Genomic DNA, 17,396 nt, shown 5'->3' with positions numbered 1-17,396 from the left:
CTACTTTGGAACATAGCAATACAGCTTATACTGTATGAAAGTTTTATGACTTTTTTCTTTTTAGATTTTCATAATTGACTGAGGTATTATTACATCTCCATTTTTTGTATATGAAGATAATGACTTGCTCCAAGTAATCCAGGTAGTAAATAGCTAGAATTTGAACTCTAAAGCCATGCTTTGCTGCCTGTAAGATTTTTCTAGAACACATCTTGATTGCAAACCATTTTGTGTGTATGTTTGTGCTTCACTTGATGCTCAGGGGAAACAGGGGTGCTATTACCTTTGATATTTCAGATGTTGGAAATAGTTCTGGAGAATCAACTTGCCTAAAGAATGTAGAGCTTAATTTAACTAAATCTTGATTCCAAATCCTTTAAATTTGACCTGAAAACTTCCCTTACTGGAATGTCTTTTGATATTCTCAAATGATTAGATATTTAGTATATATTTTTTGCCTCTATTTTATCTTGTTGGTTACTTAACTTTTCAGTTCATCTCAAGCTGCAATCTGCTTGGGGACATAAGTTGAAACTTAAAACTAATTTAAAAGTTGATAAATTTATAAGACATTGCTACCTTTTTTTTTTTACTGAATTTAAAAAAACAAGACTATGAGTAAATTTAATTTTATGGAAACACAGTCAAGGGACCGGAAAACTAAATTAGAAGCTTTCTGAAAAGTCAAGTACTGACTTTTCTTTTCCTTGAAAAGAAAACTATTTCTACTGTAATTTCTAATGCCAGCTATGGCTTCCTCTAACTTTTCTCCCTTTTTACGGAGAGCTGTATTTGCTTCCTAAACAACAAAAAACCTCTAATGAGATACACACCTAACATAAAAGTATCCACAATTACTTATACTACCTCTTTTTCATTGTTCCTCCTCATCTCCAGAACAGCAAGGACAGGATAGGAAAGACAGCATTTAGTTTTTCATGAAGCATAATTATTAAAATAGAGATTAACCCTAGAAATCATGCTTTTCTGTGGTAGTCCTTAATGTTTAAGGATCAGGAAATAAAATATCCCACTATTACACAAACTTAACCAACCTATATAAATAATGAAATTACTCACACTGTGAGGCCTAGAGTACACTCCATTCTTTGTCTTTGAGTTGCATAAGTGAAGATATAAATTCGTACATCTTGAGAATGAATGATGGATAAGTTTGAACCACTGGAAGGAGTTTTCATCATAGCTGAAGCCATTTTATAATGTAGAAGTTCCTTTTTCCTATTTTAAGTAACGAAAGTCCATTCTTAAGAATATGTTGTCCAACAACTAAAACACTCTCAGGATTTGTTACTTGTCTGTGATTTATACTGACTCCACCTTCTGTTATCATCCGATACCTGAAAAATAAAAATGTTCAGTAACTAGATAAATCTAATCACTGTTGACTACTCCCAATAATACAGATACATCATTATTTCATTTAAATTTCAAAGGCTCTCCTATTGAAACCATTTAGCACTAAATTGTTATCTTCATGTTTATTAGATTCTGCCTCCCCTTTAACGTTCTAAAGGAGAAATTCAACTAATATTTTAAATAGGTTGGGCAACCCCACCACTCCCCAGAATAAAGAGGATACAGACTGAATGTGAGAGGGGTGTGTGAATCTGTTTACTTAGGGCCTCTGTTCTTGTGATCTTCTCAAATTGTGACCATCCCTAAGCTGACTGATCCCAGTGTATTTATACAATAGTGGTCATTTAAATGTAAGCCTTTTCCAATGCTGGAGAAAAAACTGACCAGGTTAGACTTAACTAGAGAGAGTATAGTAATACTAGATTTTAAAGAAAATTTAAGGTATTTTCAGCAGTAAGTACTCAGTTTTCACTTGATTCTAAGACTAACTTAACTTCTACAAGGAATGAGATGCCATTATCAGGAAAAACACCACCTCTGGAAACACAGGTTGTGAATTATAACTGTGAACCTAAAAGTTAAATAATCTTACCCTCGGGGACCACCTGGAATGGCATTTGCTTTGCGGCACGTATCTAGGACGCTTGTTCCAGGGTCAAGAACTAATTCAGAAAATGAAGCTTCTTTAAACAATTCTTTTAACTCTTGATCAGACATGACCTCCAGTGCCTCTATGCTGCTATGATAAAGGGCTTGTGTACACCTGAAAAACACATTTTGAGAGCCACATCATGTTGAGTGCTTACTTAGATATGTGTTCTGAGAGCCACATCATGTTGAGTGCTTACTTAGACATGTGTTCTAACACCCAAAAACCAATTATGAAGTACCCATTATGCTCCAGATGGAAAGTTTCTCAAACAGCAACACTGATCTTGTATAATTTATAAGCTTAATTCAGGATAATCGTTCTTTCTAGTAAATGTAGGCTAGTACTTTAAAGCAGTTAACACTGACAGTCCTTGTTAGTGGTAAAAGATGACTCTAAAACATTGGCTCCAAATGTTCTCCAGTCTCTTAACTAATTAATCAAGTGTTCATTATTCTAAGAGGCCACCTTTTAGCAGAGTCCAGCCCTTCTTGTCCATGAACAAGCTTTGTTACTTCTGTAGCAAGTCGTTTCTGAGGACCTCGCTTTTCTGGCTCTTTGACATGCAGCTGCATTATGTGGTCAATCTCTGGAAGGGGCAGAAAAGTGAAGAGCTTCAGGTACCTTTGGGACAAAAAAAAAAACCCCGTTAGATTTATATAACATACCTAATTTTTACCTCCAGCTCCCTTACGCTTTAAAGAACATCCTGCTTACTTTAGAATTTATTTTTAATTATGAAATATAACATACAGAAATGTACCGAAAATGACAATAATACACACACCACCCTGACTGAAGATGTTACTATTTTGCCATCTTTGTTTCAAATCCTTCCTTTTTAAAAAAGTCATAAAATAGTATAGATATAGATGAGGGCCCCATCCACCTCATATATATTCTCCTTCTTGCCCCAGAGACAACCACTAATCTAAATTTGTGGGCATCCTTCCCAAGCATGTTTTTATATTTTTGTTATCTGTGTATGTACCCATAAATTAAAACTGTGTAATTTAAAAACTGAAAAATATTTTATATGTATCATCTTTTAAAATCTTATCTTTGGTGAAAAGCATAGAGAAATACACAAACAACAGACATACAGTTTAATGAATCATAAAGCAAACAGCTGTGTAACTATCGCCTGTCTAGGTATACAACACTGCTCCTACCCAAATCCCCTCACCCCTCCAAGGTAACCACTCCTCAGACTTTTCATGGTAATTACTTCCTTGTTTTTCTTTATATTTTTACCATCTCCATATGCCTCCCTAAACAGCATCACTTAGTTTTGCCTCTTTTTAGACTTTATATAAACAGAATCATACAGAATATATTCTTTTTGGTTACTCTGGCACATCATTATGTTGGTGATTCACCCATGTTGCTGTGTGTACAGCTGCTGAGTACACATTCCATGTTATGAATGCTTTGTAATGTATTTATTTATTCTAGTGTGGATATTTGTGTTGTTCCTACTCTTGGACAGTGATTGATGGTGCTGCCATGACTATTCCCATGTATTTCTCTTGGTGCACATGTGCACTCATCCGTTAGGGATGTGCCCAGGGGGAGGGACTGCTGATCACAAGTCATGAGTATTTGACCTGAGTAGGCACAGCCACATATTTTTCCAAGTGGTTCTATACCTGTAATGTATGTGCTTGACATTAAGCTTTTGATTGCTTAATGCCAAGGTATCCATTTCAAAGCCATCGATCTCGAATAAGCAATACTGCCAAATGTATGAAACAGCTAGTACCAAACCAACCAGGTAAGGAACCAGGCTGCCGCCACTCATGAAAGTCCCCTTTTAGAAAGCCCCAGGTAGCCGAGGTAACTGACTGCTTGAGTGACCCCCTTCACCTTTCCCACTCCCTAATTCTCACTCTACGTTTTAAATTAGCCAGTGAAGAGTGAACCTGCAAAATCCTAGGCACCCCAATAAAGGCAGAGCTCCGGGTCCATGCTCCCTCCTACCCTATCCTTTTTTTTTTTTTTTTTTTTTTTTTTTGCGGTACGCGGGCCTCTCACTGTTGTGGCCTCTCCTGTTGCGGAGCACAAGCTCTGGACGTGCAGGCCCAGCGGCCATGGTTCACAGGCCCAGCCGCTCCGTGGCATGTGGGATCTTCCTGGACCAGGGCACGAACCCGTGTCCCCTGCATCGGCAGGTGGACTCTCAACCACTGCGCCACCAGGGAAGCCCCTTCCCTATCCTTGACTCACTGTGTGGCCCCTGTAGTGCCATGTGCCCTTCAGAAACTGTAAGTAACAAATCTTTTTTTAAAGTTCTCTGATGATTATTGCTGAGATGTCTCTTACAATCATAAGGACCACAGCGCTGGTCCAGCCACAAGGTTGGCTCTGGCCCAGGAAATGTCTGTGAGGGCTCCTACAAGTAGTATGGGCCGAGGTGAGCACCCCCAGGCATTTCTAGCTCATGGTATCACTACCAACAGGCTGAGGCCCACACAACAACTGGCAATGGCATGGTTGGCAGGACTGCATGATTGCCTTTTAGCTTTGACTAGTTTACTAACTGGCTAACCCAGGTGGGCAACACCATTTGGGAGGACAGCAATGCATGCTGGAGGTCTATCATTCTATGTCTTTTGCATATCGCCTCTGCTGTGCTGCCGGCGGTATCCATCCCCAAACGTCACTGCTGCCATAATTCAACGATCTCCGCAGAGCAGTGTGATCAGTGATCAAGGCCATATGGTCTAATGAGATGATCAGACCACAAATTATACAGACCTTGATTGAGTACTAATGTACATGAAGGTCCTCCACATCTCAAGGCCAAGGAAAGCTAATGAGGGTGGAATGGACCCCAAGGCTATTATCACTGCCCAAGCTGAGGCTCTGAGCTAAAGGCAAGAGGAAAGGATAATTCCCATAGGTAAGGAGGAGGGAGACCTCCCCCTGGGACTGGTGGGTCATAATGGGATTACATTTCCTAACCTGGATGAATGGAACAGCCTTATAACAGGAAACTATTGGCAGAGCAAAAGGGGAAATACAGTCGAGGCTTGCTGTCCCTCTTTGTCCCCCAAACTCGATGGGATATCATGGGTCCAGTACCTGGTGTGATGTTGCTAAACAATGGACAAATATAAATGTCCTGAACATCTTGTGCCAATGCCTCGTAAGACCCCTGAGGAGGTACACCAGCTCCTTGATAATACAGAACCCCTATGGATGCTTCCTGGGTGTTGCTTAGTGTCGCTGAGTACCAACATTCCAAGGCTCACAGTGAATGGAAAACATGAGATTAGGCCTGTCTCCTGCTGTGCAAAAGTGGCATGGTCCAATGGGTTTATCACTTCTATGACCAGACTCACTCAAGTGACCCCCTCTTCATTCTAACCCTGAAGAAGTCCCATTTGACCCTGAGTCCAGAGAATTCTTTTTACAAAGTGCTCCCTCTAATCATGGGGTAGTGCTCCTACATTTTACTGGGTCTGTCAAAACCATTCAAAAGGCACTGGAGAGCACTGACAGTGTTCCTATACATGGAGGAAATTACTCATTAAACCACCACTGTGCTCAGATACAACAGGTACCAGGCCTTTTCATGTTCTGGAGGCAACACCCTCACCGCTCACTAATTCTTTGCCACAATCACGATCACATGCAAGTCTGCCACCTTCCACTGGGGCTAGGCACAACAATGCGTTTTGGAAGCTGCCCAGCAGGCAGTCCAACAAGCCCTACCTTTAGTCCCACCTGGCTCCACATTCCAAGTCAGCGCTTGACCATATCTGACTATGCTCCCTTGGAGTCTCTGGACCAAACGTAAGTCTACCTGATTTCCTATGGGGTTTTGGATTAAGTGCCTAACCCCGAAGAATTCTACTGGGTTCTTTTAGAAACTGAGGCCCTAACTGGCCCCCAATCAATACTACTCCCTAACGCCCTGGGTTAAGATGCCTCCGGCAGAAGCTTAATACCACAACTGATGCCTCCTTGGTAAAATGAAAATGGTACCTTCAGGAGAGGGCTAACCTTGATGTCAAAGCCTTTGAAAATTACAGGAGGGGGCTTCCCTTGTGGCGCAGTGGTTAAGAATCCACCTGCCAATGCAGGGGACACGGGTTTGAGCCCTGGTCCGGGAAGATCCCACATGCCAGGGAGCAGCTAAGCCCATGCACCACAACTACTGAGACTGTGCTCTAGAGCCCGGGAGCCACAACTACTGAGCCCACGTGCCACAACTACTGAAGCCCGTGTGCCTAGAGCCCGTGCTCCACAAGAGAAGCCACCACAATGAGAAGCCCGTGCACCACAACGAAGAGTATCCCCCGCTTGCCGCAACTACAGAAAGCCCATGCACAGCAACAAAGACCCAACACAGCCAAAAATAAATTAAAAAGTAGGGAAAACTCTATTATGATTCAGAGTTGTAATTATATATCTGAAAAATCAAAAAAAATTACAGGAAGGTGTAGCTTCCCTCATGATCAGCTGCTTGGGGAGCCCCTTGGGACCAACTGTCTGAGATGGACAGGGAATCCATATTCTTCACCAATGGCAGCACCACCATGTATGCACTGCAGCTTGCTGGAGGGCTGTAGCATTCCCCCGGTCTCAGGCACCTCTCTAATTGAAGAAGGCAGTCCCGGCTCAACCCAATTGGCAGAACTTGTAGCTGTTCACTTAGCCCTTAGGGAGCCATAAAGAGGCCTTTGGCAGATCCATATTTTCACAGACTCCTGGGCCATTGCTAATGGCTACGCGGTTTGGTCTGGCCAATGGCTAAGGGACAATTTTCTCATATAAGACAAGCCCATTTGGCCCAGACATGGAAGGAGTCCCCAATTCCTATCACTGTTACTTATGTTTCCGCTCAGACTACCTGCTCTATGCTGGAAGCCATTTTCAACAGTACTGCAGACTCCCTCACTAAGCCACCACACTGCCCAGCACAGACCCTTCCTACCAGCTTGAAAAATGGGCCCACACAACCTTGGGTCACCAAGGAATTAATGCCTTAACAGCTTGGGCTTAATTGAGGGGACTTCCCATCTCCTCAGCAGCAGCCAAAGTTGTGATAGACGACTGTATTCTCTGCTCCCAAACCAAACAATGGAGGATATCCAGATGGGGACATATTCCCTGGGGAGACCAACCATGCTCCCATTGGCAGGCTGATTTCACTGGCCACTGCTCCCTTCTCCTGGGGCCTCCAGGTATGCCTTCACAGTCATTAATACTTATATGGGACTCCTTTGGGCAACTCCCAAATCTCTTTCCTCACTAAATTTATTCTCGTTCCCTTTGGATTGCCAGACATTACTGACTCTGACCCACTTTACCCACTTTTTTTGAGATTAAACAAAGGGCTCTCCAACATAATATTCTTTGGAATTTCCATCTAGGCTATAGCCCCAGGCAGCTGGCCTCACTGAGCATCATTAAAGAGACACTCCTGAAATTAGTTTCAGGCAAGTGGTCCCCCAAATGGACTGAACTCTTGCTCCAGGCCCTCATCTTGTTTAATTCTCGCCTCCTGGGCCTTCCTACCCTATATACCAACTGTTATGCACACATCCAAATCCCACTTTTGGTCACCTCTGGCAATCCTCAAGCATTTACCCTCCAAGAGGACTCTCCATTCATGTAGAGTTCTTTATTTTTGCTCAATAGTGGTTTTTAATGTTCTGCAGGCAAGTATTATACATTTAAACATTTTTAAGAATTATTCCTAAGTTATTTTGATGATAGTTATGTCAAATGATATTTTTTTTGAAAAATTCACTTCTTTGTTGCAGGTGTATTTCTCATTAATTTATATTCTTCTAAGAGTTTAAGATATTGTGAATTAATGAGAAAATCACTTTAAAAAAGGACCTTCAAAAGGATCTTCTTTATGTTAAAGAAAAGGAACTTTAGAGACAAAGGTGAAATAGAAGTCAAGTTTAAGATGAAAGGAGTAAAAAACTAGAATACGCAAGCAATGATGTCCTAAGAACCTGCTAGATGTAGATCACAAAATTGGCTCTAAGTTTTCTAGCACCCACAGTGGTTTTCTGCTTTAACCAACAAAAAGTGTTTAACTCCAATGTTCTGTGATGTACTAGCCTTAAATAGAATCTACGTTAAAACAAACCAAAAAACCAAAAAACTATGAAGGGTACAGAGAGATTCAATGGCTAAAATTTATCATGAGCTTTAAAGAACTTAATTTTTCAACACACAATTAAGAACTCACCTTTCTACCAAATCATCTTGCTGCCTGACAAAAAATTGATACAATTCAAAAGGAGATGTCTTATCTCTGTTTAGCCACACAGCATTGCCAGCAGACTTTCCCAGTTTCGCTCCAGTTGTACTTGTAATTAGAGGAACGGAGATTCCAAATACATCTTCTCCAGTCAACCTATGCATAAAGAAGAACTTTATTATGTGCTTTAAGCTCAAGTGGTGGTAGGTTCTGCTAATCATTCTCAGATTTCAGTCTGGTTTCTTGCTCTAAGAAAACTTCCTTGACCTCCTAAACCTGGATTCTTGTCCATCCTACTGCTTTCACAGCACTCTATTTTGACATTTGTCATTCTGAACTGCAATTGAACCAGTGACTCTGGGCAAGCCAAGGGGAAGTGCTGCATAACTGGGGCCTAGACATTTTTAAAGGTTGGCTAGGAAGGGGAGAGAAAACTGGGTAAAGAGGAGTCAGGTAGAGACACTAAAAGAGGTGTCTTAAAGGGATTTTAAAAATCAGTAGCACATGAGCTAATCTTGCAGTTCATCTCCCTCAAGAAAGTGCCACTGAAATCTACATTATTCGCCAAATATTTGGTGCTGAAACAAATTTTCTTGAGATGCCAACCAATGACTAACACTTAGCTTCACGGAAGGCGCAGAGCAGAGCAGAGACTCCTCAAGGAGGCCCAGTCACGTTCAGGTTATAAATGAAGACAAGCAGCCTTTCAAATCCGAAACACAGAAGAAGCTTCTTAAAAGCAGCAAACACATACAATCTGAATCCTGACTAGCAGCGTCTATTTCCTGCAGATCTATAATATGTCCCATACCTAATACCATTACTTCAGCCCTTAGTTCTCATTAGCCAGTGATATTAAATTAATCCCATTACGGACCCTTAATGGAGACAGAACCGACAAGGGCGGGAACGAAGCGCGTCATTTCACAATCCTAACAATGCAACACAGGCTGTTCGTGTGTAAATTATTTGGCCTAGGATTTCTTCAGGTCTAAAGGCGCTTACTTATGGATGAACTCGTATCCGGACATGATATTGCCCAGCTGATCAGATCCACCCAGCTGGACCCGGCATCTATAATGCTGGAACAGGTAGTAGAAATCATAGGCCTGGAGCACCTGGTATAGAAACTCGGCCAAACTCATGCCTTCGGCGCTCTTGAGCCGAGTCTGCACGCTCAGCCGGCTTAGCAGCGTACCCATGCGGAAATGGCCGCCCACTGCCGCTAGGAAGTCCACCAGGTCCTGCTTCTGGTACCACGCCGAGTTGTCCAGCACGGTGAAGTTGCCCCAGGTCCGCCCATTAGCGAAGAGCTGCTGGTGATTAGCCGCCAAGGCTTTGAGCCCTTGGCGCAGGGCGCGCGCGTTGCTTTGCACTCGCTCTGCTTCCAGCGCCTCGCGCTCCTTGGTACGGCCGCTTGGGTCTCCCAGGCGCGCCGTGGCGCCTCCCACCAGGGCGATCACGTTGTGGCCCGCTCGCTGGAAGTGAAACAGGCCCAATAGCGCCAGCAGATGCCCCACATGAAGCGAGTCGGCCGTGGGGTCGAAGCCGCAGTAGATGGTCTGGGGAAAACTGCCCGCCGTGCCACGGTCGAAGAGCTCTGGGAGCTCTGTCTTCGTACCCCTCTCAGGGAAGAACTCCTTGAACAGACCCCGAGCCTTCTGCATCGCCAGCAACCCCTGAGCGCCCGAGTGGGCCTCACGCAGCCCCAGGGGTAAGACTCCTGACAGGCCTGGGGTACCAAGCCCCTGGCCACGGGAAATGCACCGTAAGATGGACGCCGCCATGTTAGCGGCGGCACGAAGGGAATGCTGGGATCTTAGAGGCCCACCACACCCCTCAGTGCCCGCCTCCTACAATTCCTACAGAATTTACTTGTGTTTTTTTCTGCGCATGCCCACGTAGGGCGGGGCGGTTAGTTACGGAGCTCCGCAGCCTTGGAGTTCTGACTACCTGGGTGCAGTTTCCGCCTAAAGTCTGGTCACCTTAAGTACCTTAAAACTTAATTTCCTCATCCGTAATTTGGCTGTGTTTATGATAATAGTTCCTATCTCAGATGGATGTTGTGAGAATTAAGAATTAAGGCGGGGCTTCCCTGGTGGCGCAGTAGTTGAGAGTCCGCCTGCCGATGCAGGGGACACGGGTTCGTGCCCCGGTCCGGGAAGATCCCACATGCCGCGGAGCAGCTGGGTCCGAGAGCCACGGCCGCTGAGCCTGCGCGTCCGGAGCCTGTGCTCCGCGACGGGAGAGGCCACAACAGTGAGAGGCCCGCGTACCGCAAAAAAAAAAAAAAAAAAAAAGAATTAAGGCACCTGGCACATATTGAGCGTTCTAAAATATTAGCTTTTGTTTAAACTTTCACGTAAAAATAAGTTGTGTTGCGCAAGTTGTTTGAAATCTCGGTCCTCTGCAAAAATTTGTTCACAGAAGTTGTGAGGGGTCAGGAATTGGTTTAACCTCATGGAGAGATAACGGGGTTGGCGTCGAGACGCAATTTCATAATACTGATTTCCAAATGGAGGGGAACACCTCAGCCCCCAGTATTTATTAGCCTCTCCAGGAGGTGGCAGTCTTGTCCAAGCTATAACGAGATAAAATTCAATAAATGCAGAAAGCCCCGTTTTATTAATTTATTTCAATTACAGGTAACCAAGTGGGACACAGCTTTGGCATAAGTGGATTCAAATTAGTAATCACATTGGCACAGCAATAGCCAGGTGCTAACAGTCCTCCAAGCACTAGGGATGGGGGTCTGGCTGGCAGCTGGCTGGCAGGGATCCAACTCCAAAACTCCCTTTTAAAGTATCATTTATGGGATCACTTGCAATGCCAACTGTCTTAGATAAAGTTTCCTGGGAAAGAGACTCGAGTGGGAGATTTGTGTGCAGAATTATTGGGGTGTGCCCTTGGAAACGACATCTGTACTGAAGTGATGAAAGCAGGGTTGAGCAGAGGAAGGAGTTGCTCTATGAACACTTTTGCAATAGAGGCTTCAGGCAACCCCATAGGGGGCTCTGGAGCTGGGATTTCCTTTCAGAGTCATCCTGATTAGAGGCAAGGGGGCGTGCCTTTGTACCCTGTTATTGACCTGTCCTTAAATGTGGAATGCCCCGCTGCGAGTCAGCAACCAGTACTCTCAGCGGCTGGGAGATTAAGTGCCTTGGTCCTGAAGCAGGCATCTGGGCCATGCTCCAAACCGTTCCCTAAAGGATCTTTTCCATTTCTTAACATTATAAAGTGACTTAACAGAATGAAATATTATTGTTAAAAATTAGTTTCTTTGTATATGTGATTATCAATGAAGTGAGTTTCTCATTGCCAAACAGTAACTTCAGTAGGAATTTTAGATACTTATTCATCAGGCTATGTATTTGTATCCCAAATCCCATAATTTTTTTCCCCAAAGCACATAAACTGAATGATTTAGTTTAATATCAGCAAGAGCCAAACTGAATCTTGAAAATGAAGACACAGCAATATTTTCCTCCAGAAAATGAACATTTGAAGGAAGAAACATTTCTTTAAAAAAAAGTTGGGCTTCCCTGGTGGCGCAGTGGTTGGGGGTCTGCCTGCCGATGCAGGGGACACGGGTTCGAGCCCTGGTCTGGGAGGATCCCGCATGCCGCGGAGCAGCTGGGCCCGTGGGCCACAACTGCTGAGCCTGCACGTCTGGAGCCTGTGCCCCGCAGCAAAAGAGGCCACGATGGTGAGGGGCCCGCGCACCGTGATGAGGAGTGGCTCCTGCATGCCGCAGCTGGAGCGAGCCATCACGCAGAAAGGAAGACCCAACACAGCCAAAAGTAAGTAAATAAATAATAATTAAAAATGAGTATCTGCTTATTAAAAAAAAAAGAAGCTGTGCGGTGGTTTGTTTTTTTAAAAAAAATTTATTTGTAAAAGACAGCCTCTTGCAACAAGGTTTTGTATTTATATTTTCATTCTGTCAATTAAAGTGATATTTTAAACTGCATTGAATGTAATTCATTGAATGTCTATCATTATCTTCCTGCCTCAGTTTAAAAGATACTAAAGTAAAAAATATTTACAATTCCTTCTGGTCCTGAAGGAAATAAGCAGGGCATGTTCTAACTCTCAAGTTGCTATTCAAAATATCTTAAAATTTGCCATCATAGCCAGTTTAGCTGCAGTCTTGTTTCACACCACTTTGATCAGGGACATATTTCAGTATGTGTAGCAGGACATCCTCCTGAGCACACAGCAGATGGTGCTTCCTATTTAGGACCTAACACACAGGAAGATTTGAACATTTTCAAAGGATTATCTTTCATTCTTGAGGTTTCTGGTTAATATGACAAGTAACTATCTGTGACTTTTACAGGTATGTTAGTAATTCTATACCAGAAACTATGACTTCATATTGTGGTTTAGTTACTTAGTCACTTCAGGAGATCATACTTCTTATAGACCTATACCTGTTTCACCATTACTTGATTGCCTGTGCTTAATAGAGAAGAACTTTTGTGTACAATGAAAAACAGAAAAATTTTATCTGACATTAGAATTTATTATAAGGTCTTTATAGATTTGAGTTCTGCTTGGTGTCTTCTTAAATTTAGTTGTATTTCATGAACCCGTAGTGAACTCTGGTACAGAAGGTAGTATCAGAACAGGTGCTATGTGAGACTTGACAGTGGCTCAATAACAGCAAGTTATTTCCTTTTTATAATTTGTCTTGGTGTAATAGGAAGAGTGCAGCTTTGTCTAAAAAATGGAAGCAATTGAAGAAGGTGGGACTTTTAAGTCTTTGGAATTATATACATGGCTGAAATTTTATGATGCTGGAACTTGATTTGAGCCTGGGGTAAGTAAAGGGGCACAAGTTGATTCTTGCTGGGTTTTTTGGCTTCAAAAGTGAATGAACAATGTTAAAAAGTATTTTAGAAAATATGGTTTATCTCAACTGTGATAACGTGAGGTTAGCTAACCTTGAATTAGGGGGACATGTATTTCATAATTACTCTTTCCTGAAACAAAATTCCATATAAATATTCATTTTGAAGGAATCTATGTTTTATATGGTTTGATTTTCAAAACGTAAACAATTATAATATAATAGCATTTAAAAAGCATAAAGAGAGTAAAGATTAATAGTGTTTTAACTGGCCTCTCACAAGTTATGCCCTACAGTTTAAAGTTAGGCACTGCTACTTAATTCCGAAGTGTTTATCTGTAACACGGTACATATTCAGACTATAGCAGAGATCTGCCTGGGGCTGAAATATGAGCTTATCTAAAGGTCACAGCAAAATGACAGCAGAAAGAAGGATGAGGAATTCTGATCATTATAATTACTATAAAATATTGTTCTTACTTATGTTTCCTTTTTTCTCCTGGAGACTGCAAGTATAGGTTTGTTCTGGAACAAAAGTGGTGACATAGGATGCAGAAAGAAGTGGCTAGGAATAAGGAATAGAAATTGTAAGGTATTTAGTGATGGCCTTCCTTCCAGATAAAGTATTTCCACGATATTTCTATTTCCTACTACTTGAAAAAAGAAAAAAATAATTTCTAAAGGCTGGTTTTGAGCCTTTGTATAGTAATTAATAAGTCAGTCTGCCTCATAATTTCATCTTCTCTCATGGCTTCACTGTTGCCAATATTCTTGAAACACCATAAATCCTAAAGAATCCTCCCACCCCGTCCACCCTTACCTGCAAGCCAACCCTTCCCATTTCATTCCAAACAAATTCCTTCTAGGAACTTTCCTTTGCATTAGGTGGGATGTTTTCACTATCGAAGTTTTCATGTCCCTAAAATATATTAAAATGTGAAATCAATAATGCTCACCCTCCTCACAAGAAAGTCCATTAGATTTGATTAAAAGTATAAATTTATGCAGATCAAGTGCCTTGAAACCTAGTCTACATCCTTTTATTGAAGTGGCTCTGATGCTTTTTGAGTTGGTGGTCATCTTAACGTCCAAACATTTTTCAGAAGAGATTAGCTCTTTGAAGCTGTTGGTTGCAGGAGCATATTAGACCAAAAAACAAACCCCCCAAAAAACCTGTTACTGGGCTTCCCTGGTGGCGTGGTGGTTGAGAGTCCACCTGCCGATGCAGGGGACACGGGTTCGTGCCCTGGTTTGGGAAGATCCCATATGCCGCAGAGCGGCTGGGCCCGTGACCCATGGCCGCTGAGCCTGCACGTCCGGAGCCTGTGCTCCGCAACAGTGAGAGGCCCGCGTACCGCAAAAAAAAAAAAAAAAAAAAACCCAAACCCCCCCCCAAAAAACCCCAAAACAAACAAAAAAAACCTGTTACTAAATGTGAATTTTCTTTCTGTACTGGAGTTTAAAGGACACAAACAGGTGTTCATTCTTTGTTATGCTACTTTCGTAGTCAGTGGAATAACGTATAGGGTTCACAGTTGCTTTAAGTATATGTACCTGATCCCATACTGATGTGGCTGGATAATATTTTGAGATATTTATGTGTTTTTTTTTTAATCCTTCATTTTCCCCTTTCTATTCTATCCATTTAAGCTGACAGAAAGTTCCGTGTGTCAGTGCCTGGGGGAAGTCAGGGAGGAATGCAGAATAAGTCTGGAATTTTTGTGGCTTTTATTTCCAAAAGTCAAAAACCTAGAGACAGGCTAAAGTTTGAGGAAATAAGCTTGGAGAAAGTGACAGGATTCTCCTTGTTAAGGAGGGCCCTCATCCTGGGCAGGAGAGCCTGGGTTGTTGACCCTGCTTGCAAGAGGAGCTATGCAGTGCTGCCTGGCCTCAAGGAGATGGTCCTGGTGTACCTCAGGCCTGGGGTTCCTGGTGTACCTCAGGCCTGGGGTTCCTGGCCTCACCAAAGATGCCTCTGCTCCATTTGAGACAGGGTAGTGCCTCAGCATTAACTGGAGGTCTCAGAGAACTGCCTTGGGCTTGACCAACGAAGATGGCTAGAGTGATCAGAATAGGTTGGAGATTATTATTTCCTGGGACTCATGAAGGATGATCAAATTTTGATGAAAACCTGGAAGGGGAAAGAAAGGAGCCCAGTGATGATGCAGAAGCAATTTTCCACCATTCTAGTTGTTAAGGACTCAGAAGTTTGTTCATTCACTTAATAAATTTTTATTAAAAGTATTCAATGAATCAGGCACTGTTCTAATGGCTCAGACACATTCATGAACCAAAGAAAGATCCCAGCCCTAGTGGAGAAGAAATTGCTTATGAAGTTATGTTTCGCTGAGTGGTCCTATTCTTCACCAACTTCCTTTTTCTGATCCAGGGTCCTTTTCCACCCCTAGGCCTTGGAGCAGAGAGAGGGAATGACTCCAAGGTTATTGCTCCAGGAACATGCAAGTTAGGATGGGGCTATGGGAGAGAAGCATTGTGGAGAATATGACAAGAGAAGGACACCCCTTGTGGAAGAGTGATGTAGAGTTAAAGGGGCCAAAGAATTCAAACTGTTCTTCTCTTTTCAATCTGCAGTTATGTCTTCCTTCACAATTGCAGCACTGAATTTTTTTCCCTAAAATAACTCTTTCCCCAACACCTTCTTTTCTGCTCTGAGTTTGGTGATAGCTGGTGCAGTCCACACCAACATTTTGTTTCACAGGATCATGCTTCAGGGGTTATTGGCAAGCCACAGGAGCTACTTATTTGTTTGACAATGTGATGGGCAAAGTGAGCTTGTCTCCTAGAAACAGAATCTTGGAGACACCAGTTTTGATTGTATTTTGAAAAGATTAGTGCAAAAAGAAAATGTCTTCAGGCAAGATAATTTTTGAATTTTCCTATTTCTCAATTTACCTTAGTAATTTTCTGGTCTCTTTGACATAGTGTACAAATGAGACAATCAACTCATCATTGTCTTTCCATCATGGCCAACTGAATTTATGTCTCCATGAGAGAAGAAGTAATACAATAAGCAATCAGTCTATGTTTTGTAGAGCATTTCCATTTTGATTCAATCTATTTTTGTATTTTTCTTTTTAGTGCCTTCCGTATAGGGTTTATGTGTTTCTGTGTAAGCACTATGGCCAATTATTGAATGAGAAGCAAGTCTGGAAACATCTTCTAACTATTCTATAATGAGAACAAATACCTTACATTTACTTGTCTCAAACAGAAAAGTCAAACATCACTTCCTTTATCCTCAGAACAACAAGAAAACGTGGTTCTGATTTATGGTACAAAGGACTAGGAGTCATAGAACTGGGTAGTTGTCTCAGCTCACTAATTGTACTCCTTAGATAAGCCACTTAACACTATAGGCCTTAGTGTCCTCATTTTACAGATAAAAGGGCTAGAGTAGGTTATCTCTAAAATCCCATCCAGCTCTAAAATTCTGAGATGCCTGTTTGCTATTAGATTAGTCAAAGTTCTCATTTATTGTTTCTTAACTTTATCTTCATTATTTAAGCTGCCACACTAGAGAGGACGTCAAAAGTGTGTTCATCTATCTCCTCCCCTATTGATTTACTTAAGTAGTAGAAGCACGTTTAAGCCAATGTCTACATGGCTGTAATTAGAGTCAAATTGTTTTATGATAACATTTGAAAAATGAAGATTTAGAAAGTGACAATTAACCAATGAAACATGGATCATATTTGCAGAAATGTTTAGTTTTAGTCCACAGTGATCTCATTCGGAGCTGTCCATGGGTGAGAAACCAAACTGGAAGGGTCTCACTAACAGAGAAGGCAAATGAGAATGACTCCTCTATATGCTCAGAGCTATTTTTTCTGAAACCAGAGGAAATCTTAGGTACCATGCCCCTCTTCATTATGCATTTTATGAAACTTTTCTCCAAGCATGGAGTTTAAGGAAGATTTAAGGTAGCGGGAATCAGGGACACTTTTGTTGGTGTCAGATTGTGACCAAATATATACACTAATTGAGACACCTTCCCTATGAACTCCTAATATTATTTTATACTACACACTTGAGAATGCATCCTGTAGGTAGGTGACCATAAGCCCTGGTTTAGAGGCCTCTTGTCTCAGCCTAATTCTTTCTCTTTTTCTCTCTTTCTTATTGAAGTACAATTGACCTACAACACTGCGTTAGTTCCTGGTGCACAACATAGTGATTTGATATGTCTATACATTTCAAAATTATCACCACAATAAGTCTAGTTACCATCTGTCACCATACAAAGTTATTACAACATTATTGACTATATTCCT

The 17,396-nt window shown here is 42.0% G+C and overlaps 1 protein-coding gene across 2 annotated transcripts; it reads right to left on the bottom strand.

The window, feature by feature from the left end:
- Positions 1-57: 57 nt before the first annotated feature.
- On the bottom strand, positions 58-10,199 carry YARS2 (tyrosyl-tRNA synthetase 2). 2 transcript variants are annotated; one of them, XM_082635091.1, is made up of 5 exons: positions 9,258-10,193; positions 8,241-8,408; positions 2,495-2,650; positions 1,970-2,140; positions 58-1,358 (listed from the first exon to the last, which is right to left on the bottom strand). In XM_082635091.1, exons 1-5 carry the CDS (start codon positions 10,037-10,039, stop codon positions 1,199-1,201), a joined length of 1,437 nt encoding a protein of 478 aa, XP_082491217.1. In that variant the 5' UTR covers positions 10,040-10,193; the 3' UTR covers positions 58-1,198. The 2 variants fall into 2 exon arrangements, with proteins under 2 accessions (XP_082491217.1, XP_082491218.1); XM_082635092.1 differs by lacking the exon at positions 1,970-2,140 and having other exon boundaries at positions 9,258-10,199.
- Positions 10,200-17,396: the final 7,197 nt, after the last annotated feature.

Source organism: Mesoplodon mirus, assembly GCF_964341445.2.
Source record: "Mesoplodon mirus genome assembly, chromosome: 11".
In the NCBI taxonomy this organism is placed as follows: domain Eukaryota; kingdom Metazoa; phylum Chordata; class Mammalia; order Artiodactyla; family Ziphiidae; genus Mesoplodon; species Mesoplodon mirus.
The sequence above is the reverse complement of the archived record's forward strand: the minus strand, read 5'-3'. Positions and strand labels throughout refer to the sequence as shown.

What these genes read in the sequence shown, in the direction of transcription:
- YARS2 (XM_082635091.1), bottom strand. Translation starts at nt 10,039, where the DNA reads ATGGCGGCGTCCATCTTACGGTGCATTTCCCGTGGCCAGGGGCTTGGT. An exon ending in GGATACGAGTTCATCCATAA is followed by an intron (nt 8,409 to 9,257) that starts GTAAGCGCCTTT and finishes CTTTATGCATAG; the next exon opens with GTTGACTGGAGAAGATGTAT. An exon ending in GGGCTGGACTCTGCTAAAAG is followed by an intron (nt 2,141 to 2,494) that starts GTGGCCTCTTAG and finishes TGTGTTTTTCAG; the next exon opens with GTGTACACAAGCCCTTTATC.